At 44.5% G+C, this 23,516-nt stretch overlaps 1 protein-coding gene across 2 annotated transcripts in view; it reads left to right on the forward strand.

Moving 5' to 3' along the window:
* Window positions 1–23,516, forward strand: part of ARHGEF26 (Rho guanine nucleotide exchange factor 26) — a 136,058-nt gene that overhangs the window by 108,720 nt on the left and 3,822 nt on the right. For both annotated transcript variants that reach the window (XM_061168169.1, XM_061168168.1), the window contains 3 exons: window positions 9,601–9,810; window positions 21,408–21,475; window positions 22,651–22,755. In XM_061168169.1, the coding sequence (XP_061024152.1) occupies window positions 9,601–9,810; window positions 21,408–21,475; window positions 22,651–22,755 (383 nt within the window). The remainder of the gene's footprint in view (window positions 1–9,600; window positions 9,811–21,407; window positions 21,476–22,650; window positions 22,756–23,516) is intronic.

Below are 23,516 nucleotides of genomic sequence, written 5' to 3' on the forward strand. Positions count from 1 at the left end.
TTACCCTGATTACATAAAGAGATCTTAAACTCAAAAGTAAGACAACTCAATTTTTAAGTGGGCAGACATTTGAATAGACATTTCAGCCAAGAAGATATCCAAATGGCTTAGCATTTGAAAAGATGCTCAACATTACTCGCCAGTAGGGAAATGAAAGCTAAAACCAAAACTAGGTACCACTTGGCAGCCGCTAGGATGACTATAATAAAGACAAAGACGGTGCTGATAAGGATGTGGAGAAACTGGGGCCCTAATCCACTGCTTATCGGAATGTACAGTGATGCAACCACTTTGGAAAGTGGCCCAGCAGTTTCTCAAGAAGCTAAGCAATTTACCATATGACCCGGTAATTCCATTCAGTGTTTCATTCTAAGAGAAATAAAAACTGTTCATAAAGACTTGTAGTAAATATTCATAACATGTGTGTGGCGTGTTTGTTAGTCTTCAGAATTATTTTGAGGCATTGAGCTCATAAGGCTGTTTGAAATCGGTTTGGGGGCAAATTTCATGCCTTGTTTTGCTGGTTGGAGCCTCTGCCAAATAATGAATATTTTGACCACAGGTATTTGGCTCTGATGATGCTTAGTCCACTTGCTCATTTGCAAAGCACCTATAATTATTAGGCTTTTAACAAGATGTCAGGCAGTGTAAAGGCGTGATGTTCTATAGGAAGATTTTAAATACTAGCTAATAACATTTGCTGTAAGCCAGGCGTGATTGTAAGAGCTTTACATGCAAAAAGATAATAAATGTATTATTTCATTTAATCCTCCCAACAATCCTAAGAGGTATTGTAATCCCCAGTTTACATAGGAGAAAACACAGAAAGGATCAGTAACTTGCTGAAAATCACAAAGTCCGTGAGTGACGAAATTGAGCCAGACACGCTCAGTCAAGCCTGTACTCTTGTCTGTTACACTGTACTTCACAGCTTTAAAATTGTATATTATTCTGGTAAAAAAAATTGTATATATAATTCTAATACCAAGATTTAAAATGAAAATCAACTTCAGCCACTGTGAAGAAAGTGTTTTAACCTTGTAACTTCCAAGTAGACTTCAGCATGATCCTACCTCCTCCCTCCTAGAAATGTTTAACTAGGGTGTTCTTGTTCCAGTTAAGCACAAAGTCAAGTGTGGGGATTAGCAATCATGATTTCAGAAGGGAAAGAGAAACAAGTTGAAATCTTCAGAGGAAGAATTCTTGTACGTGTCTTGAAGGGAAGTGGGAAGAATCTGTTTGATTTTATAAAACCCCAGGAACTTCTGTGAATCCACATACTGGGAGCAGGACAGAGCCATTACAGATCCCTGAGGAAAGTAAGAAGGTCTCGGAGAGAAACTTGGAGTATGGCCACTACAAAAAAAAGGATGACCTAGAACTGTAGTGGAAGGCGTTAGGAGAGGAAGAGTTCCAGGTTGTCACGGGTGCTCAACCTCATTAAGGGCCGAGATGAGCAGTGGTGGTATGCAGGTCCGGGGTTTGTTGGGGCGATGGGCCATCATGACTTTGGAGAGCAATTTCACTGGTACGTGGGCACAAGGATCTGAGAAAATGCCAGGCAGCTGCTAGCTCAGTAGACATTTGTCTTTTCAGCAGCAGATTCAAGTGAAAATTTTTTTTCAGGACAGGGAAGCTGCCTGCATGTTTTACAAAAAGCCTGTGGAAAGGGAGGTGTTGAATAGGTAAAAATAAATCTTATTCTTGATGATAGATGGCAGAAAATCCTTGTGTTTTGTTTTGGATAATCTTTGCTTGCATTTTCCTGTTAAATTTAATTCTTCTACAAAAGAAATAATCGGAAGTTCTCCTTCTGGTCTGTCAGATTTTGGCTCTGAAAGAAAGTTCCAGAACAATGCAAGGTGGCAGGTGAGACAGTTAAGGCTGACTTGAGCAGGGCATGGGGAAAGCTGGTCTTTTAAAGTCTAACACTTCTTCTTGCTTTCCCCATCTCTGTCTTTGCTTTTGTACTCCTGGTTCCATTTGGTCATCCAGCCTGTTTCTCATTCCTGGTCATCCTTGTTATGTATCTAAGAGGTTTGCTCATAAGGGTTAAGGTGGAAACTCTTCCTATGGTATTTGCATGTGTAAAAGCTCATCTCTAATCACAGGGCTCTATAGAAAGACCCGTTCCATTACCACCTCTTCTTCATGATGCTTACATACCTTGGCTCTAAGGAAGTACCCTGATTAATGGAGTGAGGTTGGGATCCAGCTTCTTAAAACTTTTCAGGTGTTTCTCCAGATGTCCCAATATCATTTGTTGACTAAACTATCAATATTCCACAGATTTGAAATGTCATTGATATCATGTAGTAAATTCCTAGATGTATTTAGGGTCAGTGCAGGAGACCCGGGTTTGATCCCTGGGTCAGGAAGATCCCCTGGAGAAGGCAATGGCACCCCACTCCAGTACTCTTGCCTGGAGAATCCCATGGAGGAGGAGCCTGGTGGGCTACAGTCCATGGGGTCGCTGAGTCGGACACGACTGAGCGACTTCCCTTTCCCTTTCCCTTTGTGAACCACTCTTGTTTCAGTACTCCCTCTGTCCGCTAATATCTATTCGTCTCAGTCTTTGAATTACTGTAGCTTTAGAATATGTTTTTAATATATCATATGGCTAGTCACTCTCATTTTTCTCACAATCTGAATGTTCTTACATGTTTATTTTCTGCATATTTTAGAATCAGCCTGACTATTCCCCCTCCTCTCTTCCCCTGCAAAACTGAGATTTTTCAAGGAAATTATGTTAAAATTATATATTAGTTCAGGAAGAATTAATATCTCTTTAATATAAAACTTTTCTAGTCATTCAGGCCTTTTTCTAAAGTATTTCAAGGCTGTCTTCATGTAGAAGAAACTTCAATAAAATTCTAAACATTTTGTGGGTTTTGTGTCTATTATAAATAAGATCTTCTTCCATTATATTTTCTGAGTGTTATCATATATGGAAAAGCCTTTTTCTTTTTTTTAGCCCAACCATTTTAGTGAATTCACTCTTACCTTGTAATATATTTCAGTCAATGATGTTATCTGCAAGTAATCAGTTGTTTGTAAGGCAAAAAATATTCCATTGCCCAAGAGTCCCTTCACCTGTACCCTCAGGCATCCACAGAATACATGGAATGCTGACAGTCTTCACATCTATGCCTTTATTATTTAGATTTTTTTTTACCTTGAATTGCAAAATATTTCAAACATACAGAAAATTATCAAACACTGAATGGCAACCCACTGCAATATCCTTGCCTGGAGAATTCCATGGACAGAGGAGCCTGGTAGGCTACAGTCCACGGGGTTGCAAGAGTCGAACATGCCTTAGCGACGAAACCACCACCACCACCAACATTCCTATCATCCAGGTTTAACAGATACAAGTTGTTTCTTTTTTCCCCCTGCTATATCACTGCCAGGCCTCTTAAAAAAAAAAAAAAAAAAAAAGTCCTGATATAATATTGCAGGTTTACTTAGAGCCTCTTCATCATCCCTTTTTTCTCCCCCTCTTTCCCAAAGTAAGTCCTATGCTGAGCTGGGTGCCTGTCATTATGCTCTCACTAATGTGTGTATACACATGCAGCTTTGGTATTCTAAATTTTGGTATTCTTAATATGTAAATTTTATTTGAAATATTCTAAATATGTAAAATTTGGTATTCTAAAAATGTATGTTGTATGCAACTGGCTTCCCCAGTGGTGTGGTGGTAAAGAACCCGCCTACAGTGCAAGAGACACAGGAGACGGGGGTTTGATCCCTGGGTTGGGAAGATCTCCCTGGAGGAGGAAATGGCAACCCTCTCCAGTATTCTTGCCTGGAGAATCCCTATGGACAGAGGAACCTAGCTGGCTAGAGTCTACAGAGTCACAAAGAGTCAGACATGACTGAGCAACTTAGCATGCATGCATGTATGTGGGCTTCTCTAGTAACTCAGCTGGTAAAGAATCTGCCTGCAATGCGGGAGACCTGGGTTTGATCCCTGGGTTGGGAAGATTCCCTGGAGAACAAAAAGGCTACCCACTCCAGTATTCTCGCCTGGAAAATTCCATGGACTGTATAGTCCATGGGGATGCAAAGGGTCGGACATGACTGAACGACTTTCACTTCATGCATGTATGCAGTTTTAAATGTTGCCCTTATTTAAAAGTAATAAATATATGCCCAGGTCTTCCTGGGTAATGATAAAGACTGCCTGCAATGCGGGAGACCCAGGTTCAATCCCTGGGTAGGGAAGATCCCCTGGAGAAGGAAATGGAAACCCACTCCAGTGTTTTTGCCTGGGAAATCCCACAGACAGAAGAGTCTGGCAGGCTACAGTTCATAGGGTTACAGAGAGTCAGGCATAACTGAGCGACTAATACTTATGCTTTATTTTTTCAAATATATGCCCATTATGAAAGCATTCCAACCTTTATAGAAATTGACAGGAGAGAAAGTTAAAAGTGCTCCCTAATATTTACTTTAAGAATCAACTGTTCTCAGAAAAGGTGTATCATGGGCTGAAAAGTTTTTAGTGCATGCTGTTAGGTTGCATACAGGAGAACCAAACAGTATCTGAGCCGCTTAACAAAAGAATGCCTTCCGAGGTAAGAATAATTTAGGTGTTTATTTACCACCATATCCTGTTCTCTACTGATAGTTTTTTTTTTTATCATGTTAAGAAAGGGCATCCCAAAGGTTACTAGGACTGTAATAATACTAGGACTGTAAGTTTCGACAGGGAGACCCATCGTTGTTTATGCCACAGAGCCACAGGCTTACATTGGTCTGATTGCTGCGCCTGATAGGAGGCTGTGCTTGCACAAAGCGGCTGCTCTTTGATGAGCAGCTGGCAAGCTTGGAGTGCGGCTAAGACAATCAGAGGAAGTCTACGTGTAAACTGCTCCGTGCAAGGCAAGGTGGTTTTTCCATTTGCCTTTTTCTGAGCAGTTTAACTTCCTAAATTCATGATCCAGATTGTTTCAGAGGCTATGTAAACCATATGTTTGCTAAATGAAAGAAACAAACATGGGGAAGTCTGATTAGCATCAACTTCCCTTAGGGAAGGGGGATCTTTCCCAACCCAGCTGAGCTTGTTTTATACTTTAGTGGACATGGGTGGGTCAGCAGAAGGGGGAATGGGGTCATGAATGGCTGCATCTGACTGTGGATTCCCCGCTCTTCTGCTTATGCACGTATTTTTATTATTATTATTTACTTGGGGCTGCCCTGGGTCTTCCTTGCTGCACACAGGCTTTCTCTAGTTGCGGCCAGCAGGGGCCAACTCTTCATTGCGGTGCCCAGGTTTCTCCTTGCAGTGGCTCCTCTTGTTGGGGAGCATAGGCTGGAGGTACATGGGCTTAGTTGCTCCAAGGCATGTGGAATCTTTCCGGACCAGGGATCAAACCTATGTCTCCTCCGTTGGCAGGCAGCTTATTATTCCCTGTGCTACCAGAGAAATCCTTAAGCATGTATTTTAACAGTTATCCTTTTGTATTAGTGTGAGAGAGTTAGTAGGTGCCAGTTGTCATGAGGAGAAAGAACTTCACTCAGTATTCAGCAGATTTGGAGAGGGGGAGATAGTAATTTGAACCTTTATGAGATTAACTGTGAGTGTGTATTTTGTGTGAGAGAGCACGGACATGCTAGCGAGTTCCTTTTCCTTGTCGGTTCCGTTGGGTTTGAATAGTAGCCGACAAGGATAAATAGCTGACTTGACTACTGTTAAATCAAGTTGTTTTTTTTTTTTTTTTTTTAATATTAAGTGCGTTAAAGGAGTGGTGAAGAAGTTGTGGACATTATTTATTACATAATGAAGACATTTGCAGGTCTGGATAAAATAATGATATTGGGTGACTGCTATTGAATCAGTTAGGAAAACAGCACACTTGTTTCCTGTGTCCTATTTTGGATACAGAAGTTAAAACAGTGGGAAAGTTCAACGACCCAGATGTGTAGACACCAGATATCTTGAGGTGAACTCGCACAACTATAAATGAGGTGGCCGCTCTTTACCATCCCAGCTGAACGTTTGAGAGGACAACAGGCATAAACCAGGACAAATGGTCACCCTAGGTCTTAACGGTATTGTAGTTGTCATGGCTTAAGAGAACAATTTAAAAAAATGTTCTATTTATTTTTCTACTTCTTCTGTCTCTAATTACCTACCCCCTGAAATCAGAGATTCAACACATCAGTGAAACACACTAGCTGATATTGTTTGCATTTAGGCAAACACAGGGGGTAATAACTCTGAAAATTAAGGAGGGGGGAGATTTAAGTAGCTTATTCATGTCCATTTGCATGAGTTTCCTATGAACTCTTGGTTTGGAATCCTGTTGGGGACCATCTAGCAAGTAAAGCCACTTTATGCTGAAGCCTTTTCGGAACTTGCCTTCATAGCATGCAGATTTCTTTGCCATTTCTTTCTTTGGGAATACAGAGAATACCTGTGCAATGTCATAGCGTAGGGCACTGCCTAAATACCCCATGTGCACACCATTAGGGAGCTTGGAGTTCCCTGTCTGAAGCAGAATTATTTTTAATTGGAAATGATTTTAACTAAAAGATGATCTTTTTAAGCTTGTGAGTTGGACCAAGAGAGTGGCTCAGGGGTGCAGAGAGAGGACAGTACCAAAGGCTTCATTTTTTTTTTTCCTTTCGTTTTTGCTGCTGCTGTTGAGGTTTTGCTTTCATTTTTATTCTTTTTCCTTTTGGTCTCATCCTGAGTCCTGGATTTTGTAAAATCTGTGTCTGAGATGTCTGGACAGTATTATAAGCCTCACCTGCTGTGTGGTCAGGCCACTCAGGATGGCCCTTCTCTTACTGTCTACATGCCCGCTGGATCCCTCCCTCACCTCTGCCCAACTCATGGGAATGTGCTTGCCCACTGCCCCAGCTGGTGATTGTTCTCATCCTTTGGCCAGAACAGCTTCACATGCCAGTCTGTTAAGGGAAACATCTGCCTTCGTGATGATTGTTAACCAGAGGGGCTGTGAGGGACATTTTCCTGGAAACCGGTGAGCCCACTTGATGTCACTTCCCCCTATAAATGGTAGCTGCTTCTCCCCCGGGCACTGAAGACTGCTGCCCAGGTCTGCTTGCCGCCTGCAGCACACTTGTCAGTCTGGGACCCTTTTGTTTCAGATGTGAGGTCCCCTCTCCCATGAACCACTGACGTCTCTGTCGTTGGGGGTCTGTCTTGAGGCTGGGCAACCACAAGCCTTGTGGGCCTGCCGGCTGCAACCCCACACCTGCTTTGCCCAAAATTGACTGCTTTGGTTCTGGTTCACAAGGTATAATATTGTTTGTTTATAAAGTATATTACCCTGCTTCCTCCTTTTATAAAAATCACATGAACTTTGATAACCCTCATTTTGATATGAGAAATATTTTATATATTCTAAGCACAGTTATACTGGTCTGTATAAGCGGGGTCTCAGCGAGTTTCAGGGATGATGTTGCCATGTGAACTTCCAGTTAATACAGATTATTACCCTAGCAACAAACAGGCTTGATCAAAAGGCAGTTTTTTGCTTTTATGGATGATACAACTGTATTTGCTGGTTTGGGGTGGGGGAAGGATCTATAAAACTAAATTTTAAAAAGATCATAAAGTTTTTAAAGGAGAGTTACAGGGAATGGTTGACAGATGCCCACTACCAGATGAAAAATTTTCTCAGAAATCTTGAGCAAAATGGCCTATTTTGAAATTTCCTAGTATAGTTGAGCACTAGGATTTTTCTTGGCTCTTCTGAGTTCATAAATTTGCATTTTTTATTAGGTAAGTTAATTGTTCAATATGGTTCTTAGAATGCATTAGAATGTATTGCATGGTCATCCATTTACTCACCAGTTATTTTTGACCTCTGCCATGTTCAACTGCAGGACAGGTAGAGAATAGAGGAGAGCTGTATCTAACTAGAGTTGGGATTTGCCAAGAAAATGACTGTGTATACAAGGAGTGCTTACATAATTAGGTATCGGGAAATTCAAGTTGGATAATTGCATAAGGGTGAATGAGAGGACATGAAGGGTTCAAGGATGGAGGGAAAGGCAGTGGAATCAGTGGGTTGTAGGAATGGTGGGTTAAAATCGTTGGGGTTGAGGATTAGAAGAGATGAGTCAAAGAGACTAACAGGGCTGGTTAGGAAGTGGGTTTGACATTGGGATTGCAGAGAGGTTGCAATTGGTGATAACAGGGTCGATCCTTGAAGGGGAAATCAAGGAACTGAGAGGCCAGGATCATGGAAGGATTGCCACATGGAAATTCAAGACAGGGGTGTTGGACAGCAGCAGGAAGCCAGCAGCTACACTCATGAATGAGGATGCGGCAGGATCCAGGGGCCTGGAGATGACTTTGATGATGAAATAGAGACTGAGGACATTCTGGGAGGAGGAAGTGATTGTTGTCTAGAATAATGAAACTCAAGCCGGTGGAAAGCCTTCTAGGGAGGCAGTGCTCTCTAGGAGGAGCCTAGTATCTGTTAAGGCAAGAAGGTAAAGAGAGAGTTAAGAGAAGAGGCTGAGGATTTAGAAGATTTCACTGGATTTCCAGAGGACGCAGTGGAAGGGTTTAGCAACCAGCTGAGGGGTTTGGGGAGGTGAGGCCCAATTAGGCACGTGCTTAGGGCTCTGCAGGTCAGAGTCCATCCCGGGGAATGGAGACCACCAGGGGGTCAGTCTGGGGCACAAGCAGGGATGGAGGGAGCGGTGGGATCAGTGGGCGCTTCTGAAGCTGGTGGTGAGGCTGTGCATGCTGGCAGGAAGGGCCGGGGGTCTTGCCAGAAGACCGACCTCTGAGGCTGTTCTTCCTCCTGTGCCTGGCGGTTTGGGGGCTGGTAGGGCAGCCTTGCCTCCCAGTGTGAGCAGATCTCATCCTGTAGATGGAGGTGAGGCTGGGGAGTAGCTGTTCAAGCAGTCCCATGATGTCTCTATGTTTTACTTTTTGCAGCAATGCCAGGATAGTGTAAAAGGAAACTTGGAGGGTCTAATAATTGTTTTTAATATTGCTTCTAATTACTTTTTAAAAATATTTATTTGGCTGCACCAGGTCTTAGTTACAGCACTTGGGATCTTTAGTCGTGACATGTGCAGTGTAGTTCCCTGACCAGGGGCTGAACCCGGGTCCCCTGCATCGAGACCATGAACTCTTAGCCGCTGGCCCACCAGGGAAGTCTCGATATTGCTTTGATACCTAAGATACAGTTCAGTATACAACAGAAAAATAGTAATTAAGAGGTTTTCATTTTGGAGGGTTATACTGACTCATAGGATTTCCCAGGTGGCTCAGTGGTAAAGAACCCGCCTGCCAATGCAGGAGATGTAAGAGATGTGGGTTCAACCCCTGGGTCGGGACGATCTCCAGAATTCTTGCCTGAGGAGCCTGGCGGGCTCCGGTCCATGGGGTCACAAAGAGTTGGACACAACTGAAGTGAATGAGCACACATGCTGACTCATAATCAGTAGGAATAATTCAGAGTTCAATTCGTATTTAAGGTAAATCCTTCTCTCCCTGTCCTCCTTCCCTTCCCCTCCACGTCCCCCAACGTGTGACTTGAAAATTGACAGCGTCACAGTCTCATCCACTGAATTCCTGATCATGTTCTTTTCCCCTTTTCTTTACAGTGAAGAAAGTTACAATGTCAACGATTATTCTTTAAGAGATCAGCTACTGGTGGAGTCTTGTGACAGTGAAGAGCTTAATTCTTCTCCAGGGAAGAACAGCTCCACAATGCTTTATTCAAGACAGAACTCTGCCAGTCACCTCTTTACGCTGACTGTCCTTAGTAACCATGCCAACGAGAAAGTCGAGATGCTGCTGGGAGCGGAGACGCAGTAAGTATGTGCAGGGCAAGAGTTTCAGCATATCTGCTGACGGTCTAATTACCCTTGGTCCACAGACTGCCTAGAAACAGTAAAACGCTACCTACTGTGTATTTGTATTGCCTGCCTGTTATGCACCAAGCAGAGCATCTGCGTGTTTTGTATAGATACTCATCTCCTCACTCTGATCCTCTCAACGTACTGAGAGATGGTATTGTTATTTTTGTCCCCATGAGTCCTGATGGATGTGTTGTGCTTTAGGTAGTGAGTTTTATACTTACAGAATGGTTTAAAAATCAGTTTACTTTAATTATTGATAAAAATATGACCCAGGAGCCCTAGGAATATGACTTACTGGTAGTTTGAGTCTAGGCCCTGTGTTTCCTTAGCTACTGAAATTGAAGTCATTTTGCAGTCATCTACCTTCAGCCAGGCAGCCCAGTGATTTGTCAAAAGAGACACTGGGTTTAGGGAAATATATTTATTGCAGGAAGGGGAACCCCTTGCAGGACCTGAAAGCGGGCTCTTGTCTAGCAGTTGGAAATGAACCGTCCAAGGAGACACATGTGCTGACAAAGCAAGAGACTTTATAGGGAAGTGGTGCCCAGGCGGAAAGCCACAGGTAACGGAACCCAGCAGGACTTCTCTGCCAGAGCCCGCGACCTCAGTTTCATAGTAATGAGGAATCATCTTGTTTGGCTCATACCTGGTCTGACTCAGGGTCCTCCCTAGCGGCACGCACATCTCTCAGCCATGATGGATTCCGGCCTGACAGTTTCTGGGAGGTTGGCTCATATTATGGGGTGGCATCTTCTCCCTCCTTTTGGCCCCTCCCAAATTCTTCTGGTTAGTTTTTGGGGGCAGCACCCCATTCCTTATCGGGACCCTCCCGTTGTGAGACAACTCATGCAAGTGGTTATCGCCTTGCCTGGTCAAGGTGGGTGGTTTTCTTCAGCGGTTCCCGAACATTCTGATGAACCCTCTCTCCTGTCCAGAGTCGATGCAGAGGCAGGACAGTCATCACGTTTGTGCCAACAGTTTCAGCGGCAGTTAGCAGGCAGCCCATTCTCACGTGGGATGAAGCCAGTGCTGGTAGGGTTAGTTGCTCAGTCATGGCCGACTCTTTGTGACCCACCAGGCTCTTCTGTCCATGGGATTCTCCAGGCAAGAATACTGGAGTAGGCTGCCATTCCCTTCTCCAGGGGATCTTCCCAACCCAGGCTTTGAACCTGGATCTCCTACACTGCAAGCAGATTCTTTACCATCTGAGCTACCAGGGAAGGCCATATGGGATGAAGCTAAGGGGCTTATTGTCAAGTCTGCCCTCGCTCTTACGGAACCAAACTTGGGTCCGCTTGCCTGTGCGCTGTCAAGCCGATCTCCTGACACTGGCCTGTGATGAAGGGAAGTGCAGGCTTTATCGTGAAGGTGCCAACACAAGGAGGATGGCTGAGTCGTGCTCTGAAAACCCCCAGACACCCCGATGGATGTCAGCAAAGCACGTTTAAAGGCCAGGTGAGGGAGGGGGTTACAGGGTATGTGGTCAGCAGGTGCAGTTCTGATTGGTGGATTTCAGGTAACAGGGTGGTCTCCCTTATCAATCCTTAGGTACCAGTCGGTCTGGGGGTGCGTGACCATCAAGCAGTATTTCTTCCATGTTGGTGGTAGTTTCAGCATCTGTGACACAGCTCAGGAATGTGCATCAGACACTGTTATTTAGGCACCTCTGGAAGGAGCCGCAGAAGAGGACAGTGGGGGTGGGGGTTCTGTCCCGAGAAGGCCCCGCAGGATCCTATTCGTTTATATTGCAGTTTTGTCCATTTAGAGATACTTGGCCAATTTGTTTGGAAACTGGAAGCCTCCTCTTAAAATAATCATCATAGGCAGGTATTATGTTGGGTCAGAGGTTGAAGCCTTGGAGGGAAAGAAGGTCCCTAATCCTTGGTTCTCTGGGTTTCCTATACTCTGTCCTACTTGGCTCTTAACATGGTGTGATGAAAATGAATCAGGGTGAATAACCACCCTAAGACTGTAACAAAATCTTAGTGAAAGTCAACCCAAAGAGACAATCTCCATCTTCTAAGAATATTTAACAGGGACCCTGGTTTGTTAAAGAGAGACACAAGAAAAGAGAAGGAAGGGGAAAAGCCATCCACGTGAAATGATGAATGATCATGTCATGTTTTGGGCACTAGAAGCAACTTTTCAAAGGGCGAAGAGAACCAGGAGGGGCAGGGTGTAGAAAGCTATTTGAGATTGAAAAACAGCAGAAAGGGAGGATTCCAAATGCACTTCTCAATCTAACAGAGGGAATGAGTAAGAAAAGGAGTGCCATCCCCTGTGTTTGTTTATAAAACAAAGAAATGCCTCTTCCTTAGGCCCCAGAATTCTTCCAGGAAAGGGCTGGAAAGCCCTGCGGCATTCCAAGGATGCTCCTCTGTGTTTGTGCCTTTGGGGAGGGCATCTCTGTTGGGTGTGGTGCTTACTGGGCTATGCAGGTGACCAGCAGGGGGACACACCCAAGGCCAGGGCTGAGGCATTTCTTGAAGGCATTTCTTCAACTCTTAAAAATGATAAAACCCCTTAGCGTGTAAAGACAGACCTAGATCTCCTCTGTTTGGGGAAGCCTCTCTCAAAAAAGAGAATTTAGTACTTCTGAGCTTTAGATCTTAAAGAACTTTAAGGATGAAAATAAGTCTTAAAGACTTCAGAGATGACTGCTTGTCCAGACATTCTAAAGAATTATTCGGAGATGAAGACATTGGTTTGTCATTTTTAATAAGGGAGAAAGTGTTGTTGGTTTCACTCATATTTTCCTTTTCTCTGTGTTTATAAGGATTGTTTGTTCTTTATTCAGATCTTGCCAACATATCAACAGATCTTTTCTTGACTGTCTCATCCATAATTTATGTAATCTCTGCTGCTGGTTTCTGAGATTATTCCAAGAGAGTAGGCAGTAAGCCGGAACATTCAGTTTTTACACCGAGGCTCAATCCTTTCCTGGGACTTTCTGTAACCCGTGTTCCATCCTTTTTCTTGCTTTTTAATCTTGTCGTGGACTGAATGGATGTTCATTTCCTCAACTAGAAATTCTCAGAATATCTAGTTATGTCACCCGTAAACCCGTGGGTATGACTCATATTTGTAGCTCTTTAATTAATAGCAAGAGAACATTCCAGAAGATGTGAACGGGTAGCTCTATCCTTGGGTATGGAAGGAATGACTCCCTAACTCTCCCCTGCTCCCAACTCAGTTACAGTCGCAAAGTAAAAATCTGGACAAATACTTGGGTGCTGAAAAAAACAGGACAGTCAAAATGCACTTTCTTTTTAATTTTTTTTTCAAATCAGCTGTTTAAAACCCTGGCAAGCTGTTATATGCTGCATTTGGAAATGTGCAGGTTGGCACGGGGCTACATGGTTTTGAACAGTCAAGAGTCTTGGTTTGTGTAGAATGTTTTCCTTGCATCTAAGGTTTGTGAAAGGTATAGGTGAGCAGGTTTTTTAGCTCTTATATGTGGTTAAAATAGTCCATCAGCAATCTAGTTGAGAAAACAAGGCTTTTATCTGACCTTGAATAATTGCAGGATTTCAGATCAATTATTTACATTCTTTGGCTATTCTTTGGTTTGAAAAAGAATGAGGTCTGTACCTAAATATTTACCTTCTTTGAAAAACTGTTCTCAGTAGAGGCCACCTGGGAATGTAAAATCAGCAGCAGTAGGAAGGGGGCGGCTCTTTGGCACAGGGACAGTTAGGCTATCATAAGACAGTGGAATTGTGGAAGAACAGATTAATAGCTTTGATTACACAAAGAATGCAGAAAAGCTCACAGAAAGGAAGTGGGGCAAACAGGTGGCGAGCATCTGGGATGGGCCAGACGCTAAGCCAGCCAGAGAGCGGGAAGAAGGGAGCTGTGGGCGTTTCTCGAGGATGGTCCTTCAGGGTTTTGAGGCACGTAATAAGTAAGATGACATCTAAGTAAGACAACGTCTTGGTTTCTTCGGGATCAGTGTTATATCTGTTGTTCTGGCAAAATTAAGAATTAGGCCCCTCTTTGGCTCTCCAGAGCATCTTTAGACAATATGTAGTGACCCTCATTATAAGTCTGATGTCCAGCTCCCTCAGCTTTTTCCCCAGATGTCAGATGAGATTCCAAAAGGTGAAGTGAATTGCCTGAAATGACACAGGAAATGGGTTACTGACAAAGATGCGACTTGACCGTGACCTTTCTGATTCTAGCGTTCTAATAACTTTAAGCTTCTTCCTGAGAAGCTGCCAGCCAGGAGACTATTCCACTCCCACCTGGCCTTACTCTGGATCTGAAGGGGAAACTCCAGGAAGCCAGTTACCATCAAATGTAAAAACTACTAAAATGTGGAGTATAAATCCATAGACTCAAAAAAGGAAAAGGTCTGTGGTAAATGTAGGGCATCATGTGATTTGAAATATTTTATAATGCTGAATAGATGTTGCACCCCCCAGGTTATTTTCCACTTCAAAACGTCCTTTTCTGTTCCTTTGCCCATTTTTCCCACTTCCTGGAATACCCTTCTTGGAACTGCTCAAATTAGCAGATGTCTCAGTCCTCGGGGCTCGCTCCAGGTGCCAGGTCTTTCCTCTGCAGGGAACCCTTCAGCGCGGCTCCTGGTGCTCTTGTTCCCGAGAATGCCGAGCGCTTGCCGCATGCACCATGCTTGTTGGTTCATTTTTCTCCGTCGGTTCTGTCTCGCCCACCCTCTGCTCTAGCAGTCCTGACCACCGCCACCCCCAACCGGAGTCTCCAGGACTCTAGAGCCCAGGCCCAGTAGTTGGGGCGCACAGTCTTAGTTGCTCCGGAGCACGTGTGATCATCCCAGACTAGGGAACAAACCCATGTCTTCTGCATTGGCAGGTGGATTCTTTACCACTGAGCTCCCAGGGAAGCCTTCTTCATCTAATATTAAAAATGAGTGGGGAAAAAAAGTGCAGGGGCAACAGTAAAGTCAGGCAGCGTGTTCTGGGGTGAGTGTTAGGTGCTTGGGTGGAGAATGTCCTCCAAATCAGATGGCGCAGAAAGACGTCTCCGGGGCCGTTTGAACTGAGCCCTGAGGGATGAATGAGAATGCCTCTGGGAAAGGGCAGGGCCAGAACGGTCCACGCAGAGGGCACAGCAAGTCCCAGCTGCCGGGAAACTTGGCCTGAACATCGTGAAAGTGACTGGACCACAGTAAGTCAGGGGAGAGTGGGTAGTTGAGACACTGGTGGAGCCGGGAGCGTTTCAGCAGAGCTATTCCAGTAGGGCCTGTGGGCTGCCAGTCCTCACATGAGCTCCTGGCCCGGCCTGAGGGAAACAGTTAAAAACACACAGCAGTTTGACACTTCTGCAGCATCCTAGTGTGTGATTATTTCAACAGCAACTCATTCTCATTGTATTTGTGAACAGTCGGTCCACACTGAATTGGAACAGGGGTGGGGTGGGGGTCTTGGGGTGGTGAAGACCAGTCCACCCCAGATGTTTTGAGAAGCACTGGTTTAGAACCACATAAGCTGGAGAGGCAGGTGTGGAGGCAGGAGATTCATCGGGGAGAGCAGTTAGGGTCCTATTATGTGAGTCCAGATGAGTCAGATGGCAGCATGTGCTGTGGTCTGTGAGAGATGGAAACAGTACACTGTGGAGGCCGAGGCGACAGCGCCCGCTTCAGGACTGGCCGAGCTGGGGTGGCCGTGAGGGAAAGAGGAATCGATGGTGCCCTGGCTTGAGCAGCCGACGGCCTGTTCTGAGTCACTCCTCAACCATCTTCTGTACGCAGTCTTCCTCTGCCGCCTGTTTTGTCTTTTTCCCACTTTGTACACAGGAGGTTCCCAATGAGTACTTTTTGGAATTGCCCCACGATTAATCTAATTTATTATCCTATATCCAAGCCAAGGTGGACTTGGAACCAAGTGCAGGGAAACACTGCTCCTCTGTCCGTCTCTGTTGACTGGGATTTTGTTGGTGGTGGTTTTGTGCTGCTAGAGCAAGTGTTATCTAAATCCCACCTGTTTTTCAACATGTGTTCTCAAGGACATGGTTAAACCGTTTTAAGGATGTACCTCGAAGCCATACGGTGTTATATCTGTTTGCTTTTTAAAGATCTTAAGTCACTGTATTATTAATGAGACAACAGTCTGTGGGAAATACAGAAGCTTACGCTTGATGAAAGGACGAGGGGAGAGTGTTTTACTCCGGTCACTTCTTCCTCTGGCCTTTGAAGAGGAATGCTGGCGGCCGAGCGCCCCTTTGTCTGCCTTCATTAAAATGAAGCCCAGACAGCTGCAGCTGGCATGGAGTGAGGCTGTGGCAAGCGGTGTCCTTGGCTTCCTGTGTCCACAGTGGAATCTGGATGGCATTTGGGTCCAGCCTGTGCAGGACATGTTTAGTAAGGAACACAAACTTTTATCTTCTATTTGGCCATAAGATACAATCACCTTAAGCTGTAATCAGAGGTCCTTCTCAAAGTTTGTCTCACAAGACGAACGAGACGCCTAATGGGCTCGGTTAGTCCTGTCAGCCGTGCAGACAGCCCACTCCTGGGCCCCCTGATAAAGGGGCACTGTTTGCAGGCAGTGTTTTGCTCTCTTCCTGCTTCTGTTAATGACTTAATTAACAGGAAGTAAATAGGACGGAATAAAACTGTAAATAGTATGTCTAACTTACTCTTCACCCTTTAAGAAAAATCCAGTGATGACACTTTGTATGGGAAAAATTTATTTTAGGTTGTAGTATTTGTTGAACCTACGTCTAACAATCTTTTACATTTGTAGGTGCCCATCACGATACTTAATCTTTGGTGATTCCTCATCATTGATATCCAGGAAAAGGAGAGCAGGTGATGGCGTTGGTCTTTTTTTTTTTTTTAAGGAAACGGGTAGTAGCTGATCCACTTCAAATTAACTCTAGGATTTGTGGACCAGACTAGGTCTCATGAGCTGTTTGATAGGACAGACAAGAAACAACTGATTTAACTATATAGCATGTCAGAGAATAAATTTTAAAAAACTCTTAGTGAGCAAGGGCAACTGCTTTGGTTAGATTTTTTTTTTAAATAAATTGAGCTGGTACAGCTTTATAAGGCTTTGTTGCATAGCATTCATGAGAATGTTTTCTGCCCTGTGGGTTTTCTCTGGATCACATATTGAATTCATCTCGTTGAACTGAATGTGTGAGAGAATGAACAGAAACAGCGGTCTCCATGATCACCTTAGGAAGGCTCAGGGGACTTTTTCTCCAAAGGCCATGGGTACAGGAGTTTCAAAAGGAACCGTAAGTAAGTTTGTAGGCTGTGAGAAGGAGCACGAACGGTGTCTGGTCAAATGCCATTTTAAGAGAGAGAAAGGAAGGTCAAACAGCAGCTGAAGTCTCTGGGCTTCTATTGAAAGACCAGGATGACCCCCTCCAGTAGTGAAGCCCTCCGTGGGCACATTCATTCCCTTCCACCTAATCCACACTCCTGCCCATTTCAAACTGTGCTTTCCATTTTCTCGGGATGTATCCGTCTTTTCTAGCAGATGCCTGATAGTCAGTCAAAGTCCAGCTTGGCTGTATCTTTGACTTTTGTGCAATTAAGTTTAAACCTATGCATGATCACGTAAGGGACAGGTCAAGGTGCGACGATGGCCGACTCCTGAGTGGGGAAGAACTGCAGGTGCATCCTTTCATGCCATGCAGACAGAAAGGACTGCGTTTCCAGATATCTATGTCAAAGGGGTCTCTCCTCAGCTCGGTCTCCTTTCTCTCCCCGTCAGATGGGTTTTACGGAGAAGGTGCCATCCCAGCACAATGCAGGATGCGTTGGATTCTGTTTTTCTTTTGCTCTGATCCCTCACTGATGGCTGTGAAGAGCAAGAGACTCCTTACTACTCACTTAGCAACCCCTGCCTACCGCAGGGCTCCTGCAAAGGCAGGGACTTGGTGAATGCTGGTTGAAAGGAGGGGCCAGAAGTGCCTTAAAAGTTGACCTGCCCTGGGTCTCCATTAGCGGGATTGGTTGTTGATTCTGGCACTCTGTTTGGGCAGAGGGAAATCTCAATGAACTAGGTGTGGTGTGGACTGTTAATTTGTGTTGTCTCATTGTCCCTAGAGAAAATAGCTGTCTGCTTGTGAGCGCCCTGGACCTCATATCTAAATTTAATAATGGGTATGTCTATGCTCAGGGTTTTCTTGTTCTTAGAATTCCATTTTACGTGGACCAAGTCTCCTCCCAGCTTTAGAGATGCAGCGCTTTCCGCCTCACGACAGGCGGGAGCTCCTTGGCACAGTTTGTGGAAGCCCCGGGTAATGTCGTGCGGTTTTGATGGCATCTCAGAGGGGGTGGGGCTGATCCCATTGAAGCCCTTTCAAGAAGCGGCTCCTTTCAGCAAGGCAACAAGGAGTGTCTTGTTCTGTGCCCTGGAGTCCCTGTGAGGGGCCGCTGTGTCTAAAGGATGCCATTAGCATCCAGGCAGTGTGCCACAGGAGAAAGGTTTCATCTGGACTTCTGGAAGCCGGCTGCAGGGTGAGGCTGCCGCTGGGACCAGTCACTCAGGGCCAGAGAAGGGTCCACGCTGAGGACTGCAGACGGCGGTAAGGGCTGTGTGAAGATGCCATGGTGAGCCAGATGGGTTTGGATATGGCGTGTGGAGACACAGATGGATCGTTTCAGGTTACGCTTTGCAAACAGCGCTTCCATCCTTAAGATACTGTTTAGTTTTCAATTGCCTTTGTACTTTGGAAATTCTCGTTGAGCCTGAATTAAAAAAAAAATCTTACCTAACAAAGGGATTATTTGAAAAGAGGTTGTGCTCTACTGGCTCCTTATAAAACCTCCTGGGCCTGTATTAGAGAGAGATCAAGTTCTTGAAAGCAAGGCGGTATAACGAGTTTCTATATGAACTGTGCGTATTACTACTTGACACATGAACTCAATCAGGGCCTGACCTCATGTTTTTCTTTTAAGTAAGTCTGTCTTTCAGCAGATTGCAGTTTCTACCCTTCCTGCCTCTCTGGTTATTTTGTGAGCACTTGCTAAGGAGCACCACCTCTTATGATCCCCGGCTGCCTGGCTTACAGTCTGACTGTACCACTTAGCAGTTTTACTATGAGCAGGTGCTCAACACTCCAGACTTCAGCTTCATCCTCTGGGAAAAAAAAAGAATGGTAACAATTTTCAAAATTGTTGTAAAGATGAGATGGTACTCACTAAATACAAAAAAGCACCATACCTGGCATATACGCAATCCCTTATACTGTTTATAGGATCCAGTTCCTGTCCTGGGGGAATCTGTGGCCCAGCTGAAGAAACAGATAAGCCCATAGAAGACGGGGTCAGTGAGCGATGAGTAGTACCAGTTTAGCAGGGGTCAGGGTTTACTAGTTCCTGTTACGTGCAGGCGGATACAGAGATAAGGTGCTTGCCTTCAGGAAGCATGTACCTGCCCAGCAGTGTGACAGGGCTGTGTGGAGGGGGGCCTAGGGACAGCATCATCAGAATAGGATGATGTCAGAAACGTGGTTCATGCTTCAGAGGAGGCCAGCTTGGAGGAGATGAGTCTTGTGTTTTCAATATTGGGTGAATGTTTTGAACAAAAGAAGCCAGGTATCAAAGTGGACAACAATATAGGATTCCATTTTCATAAAGTTCAAGATAAGCAAAACTTTTCTGTGTGACGGAAAGCAGAACAGCAGTGACTCCTTTGCGGGAGTTCACTGATTGGAAAAGAACAGAAAGGAACCTCCTGGCAGGTCTGTGTCTTGATCTGGGGGTGTGAGTACGTGGTTGTACCTAAGGAAATACTTACAGATCTGTATACACTTAAGAATAGTGTAGTTTTATGTGTGTTCTTCAATAAAGTGATCCTGTTTAGTCTAAAGCTTTTGTGACTACATGGACGGTAGCCTGCCAGGCACCTCTGTACATGGGATTTTCCAGGCAATACTGGAAGGGGTTGCCATTTCCTTCTCCAGGGGATCTTCCCGACCCAGGGAACAAACCTGCGTCTCCTGCATTGCAGGCGGATTCTTTACTGTCTGAGCACCAGGGAAGCCCCGATAGTTAGTGAGGTTGAACATCTTTTCATGTGCCTACTAGTCATCTGTACGTCTTTCTTGGAGAAATGTGTGGGTCTTCTGCCCATTTTTTGATTGGGTCTTTTTTAACTGAGTTGTATGAAAGTGAGAATGTTAGTTGTTGAGCCTGACTCTGTGACCCCTTGCACTCTAGCCCACTCGGCTCCTCTGTCCGTGGGATTCTCCAGGCAAGAACACTGAAGTGGAGCCATTCCCTTATTCCAGGGGATCTTCCCGAGCCAGGGATTGATTTTCTAGACCCAGGGATTGAACCCGTCTCCTGCATTGCACTTCACTGTCTTGAGTCACCAAGGAAGCCCTATGAGCTGTATGAGTTGTTTGTGTATTTTGGAGATTAAGCCTTTGTTGGTCACAGCATTTGCAAGTATTTTCTCCCAGTTCATAGGTTATCTTTTCATTTTGTTTATGGTTTTCTTTTCTGTACAAAACCTTGTTAAGTTTGATTAGGTCCCATTTGGTTATTTTTTTATTATTATAAGGCATCCCTTTCTTAAGAGGTAGAGTGTAGTAGTAGAAACTGACCTTGGTTTGGGTCTTTTACCTTGGAACTTCTGTTCAGTCTTCTCATCCTTTGAACAGGCTTTTGGGAAACTTAAATAATGGCTCTCAAGTGGTATGTCTGACAAATGCTTCCTAAAAGATTTTAAAGTGTGTATGTTTGTGTGGTTTATTTAATCACAGTCCTAATATTTGACTGTCCAAATCAGAAACTTGGGGTTACTGTATCACAGAGTAATGTTTGCTCATCTTAAACTTTTGATCTTTTAGTTAAATAATTATTGTTTCATGTAATTATAGCTTAATATAAAAAATTTCTTTTGTCTGTAATCACAAAACCACTTTAAGCATCTGAGAACAGAGAATTTCTAGTTGGCTAAGGCTCATATTTGGTAATGTTTGCTGTAGGAGGACAGAACGACTTTAAATCTGTCAGTTTTTCAGTTTTCTCATTTATTTGGAAATGGGTGGAGTGTGCAGGGAGAAGACAGGAGGGAGTGGCAAGAGATAGATACTACAATTTTTTTTCATGAAATTTTATTTTGATATGTTAAATATCAGATTATGAGTGTACAAAGTATCTTTTTGTGATTATATTAGTGTAATCAGCTATTTATTAACAGGATGATCCCCTGGTGAAGGAAATGGCAACCCACTCCAGTATTTTTGCCTGGAAAATCCCATGGACAGGCGAGCCTGGCAGGCTCCAGTTTGTGGGGTCACAAAAGATTCAGACACAACTTAGTGACTCGACAACAACAACAAACTGTCATATGAGAAATTCCACTTAATAACAAGACAGATCCATTCAGAATCTCTTGACAATGACTTCTTTGGGGCTTATTTACATTTTCCAGATTATCATTTTAAAATACCTCTTACCTGGGTTTTGAAGACCAGCCGCTTACCTTTATAGAGAATCTCTGCCCTGTTTTGGGGGAAAAGAAGCCTTTACATTCTAGAACATACTTCATTCTGTGTCTAAGCACTGTTGAATCTCTCAACTGGATGTTCTCTGCGTTTAGGAGTGAGCGAGCCCGTTGGATAACTGCGCTGGGACACAGCAGTGGGAAGCAGCCTCCAGATCGGACCTGTAAGTAGCCGGAGGGCCGACAGTCTGAAAGACGGAGAGCTCTGCCCCCTGCTGGTTGCTGGGTTGTTAGTGGTTAAATGCCACACTACCCGCTTTTTAAGTTCCCAAGGTTTCCCCCTTGCTGCCCCACATCGGCACTAGGTGCACCCCGCTTTGGAAGACAAGGGGACAGATTCCAACCTGAAGTGCAGTTCTTTGCTCTGTAAACGTGGCAGATCATTGCATAGCCTTCCTGAGTCTCTAAATCACCTGCAAGTTAGGTGCATGATTACATACGATAGTGAGAGTAAAGTTAAATTCACAGTGACCGCCTTGCTTGTACTGTCAAGCTCCTACATTTCTAGTTTGTCAGTGGGCAGTAATAGCATGTTTAAACCTTCTCCATACTAAAGTGTATTTTTAACCTTAAGGTAAATCACTTTACCCTTCCTTTTGACTTTTTGTTATTAAATAATATTAAAAATATTTTATTTTTCTAGGGAGCCCTAGCTGACACAGTGAAGGGTAGTGCCATGTGCTAAGCATGTTGCTTTGACGTTACGCTGCTCTGGGTGATTCTAGCTGGAAGTGCAAATTCAAAGAACTAGGGCAACAAAACTGGATCTCCTGGAGCACTCACAAATCACAGCTTAAAGTCAAAGCTAAAGTGACTGGCTTGAAATTTCTCTGGAATCAAGTTTCATATTAAAAAACAAAGTAAGAACTCAGGTCAGCCAGGAGCAAGTCACTGAAGTAAAAGATAACATTTGGCTGGAATTTCTTTTATTTCCACCCTTCTCGGGCAGCTCTCAGGTGCTGCTGGGTGGGCTGGGGCAGCACCCTGGGTGAGAGCCAGGAGAACTGCACAGATTCTGGGTTTTATCCTCAGCTGCATGGCCTTGGCACATACCCAATCTGTCTTGCCTCAGTTCCCCCAGTGGCTGTTTCCAGTTGTACTGTGTGATGTATCTAATGACTTATCAAAGCTAATTTTGAGGGGATTCATGTATCATAAAAGGCCTCTCTTGATTCTGAGCTTCTAACTCTGAAGCTCGTGGCCAAGTAAGGGAGTTCCTAGAAACTAATTTCTGCTTCTTTTTGGAAGCCTACCTTTTTTCTATCCATGCTGACTGAATGAATGCAAATTATTGATTTGTCCCTGTTGCGTTTCTCATTATGTCCTCTTTCCCCCTCAGCACTGACCCAAGTGGAAATCATTCGGTCATTTACTGCCAAGCAGCCAGATGAACTCTCTCTGCAGGTGGCAGATGTGGTCCTCATTTATCAGCGTGTTAGCGACGGTGAGTGGCAGTGTTTCAGTGGGGTGGTGGTGGTCCAGCACTCAGGGTCTCACTTTATTGTCAGTGCTTATGTTCCCTGACCTTTGGTTTTCTCCTATGCACCTCTCTCTCCTGTACCTACACATTACTGTTTCTAAATGTTTTTAATAGGCTGCAGTAATGGCTGTTAGTCACAAGGAACCATGAAATGCTTCCTTCCTTCCTGGTCCCCCAGTGACCTAGTTCTCCACTCCAGAGGTTCCTCCTTCCTCATTCAAGTCAGATGGGGGACAAGATGGTAGAGTAGAAGGACTCTAATCTCACCTCCTCTCATGAGCGCACAAAAATCACAACTGGTAAACAGCCATCAGTAAAAAGACTGGAACCTACCTAAAAAGGGTACTATATATCCAAAGACAAAGAAGAAACCCAACAAGATCAAGGGGTGCACTTATGATACAAGCAGATCTCACATTCCCTCCACCCAGATGGGTGACCCACAAACTGGAGAACAATTATATTACAAGAGTTCTCCCCACAGGCGTGAGTTCTGAGCCTCACTTCAGGCTCCCCGCCTGGGGGTCTGACATCAGGAGTAGCAGCCCCCAGAGATTTGGCTTCAAAAGCCAGCGGGAGTGTAGGCTCTCCACAGGTCGGGGGGGAAGTAAGACTTCACTCTTGGAGGACATACACAAGGTCATGTGTAAGCAGAACCCAGGGTAAAAGCAGTGACTTCACAGGAATCTACATCAGACCTACCTGCGGGTCTTGGAGGATCTCCT

This window comes from Dama dama, chromosome 19 (assembly GCF_033118175.1).
Source record: "Dama dama isolate Ldn47 chromosome 19, ASM3311817v1, whole genome shotgun sequence".
In the NCBI taxonomy this organism is placed as follows: Eukaryota; Metazoa; Chordata; class Mammalia; order Artiodactyla; family Cervidae; genus Dama; species Dama dama.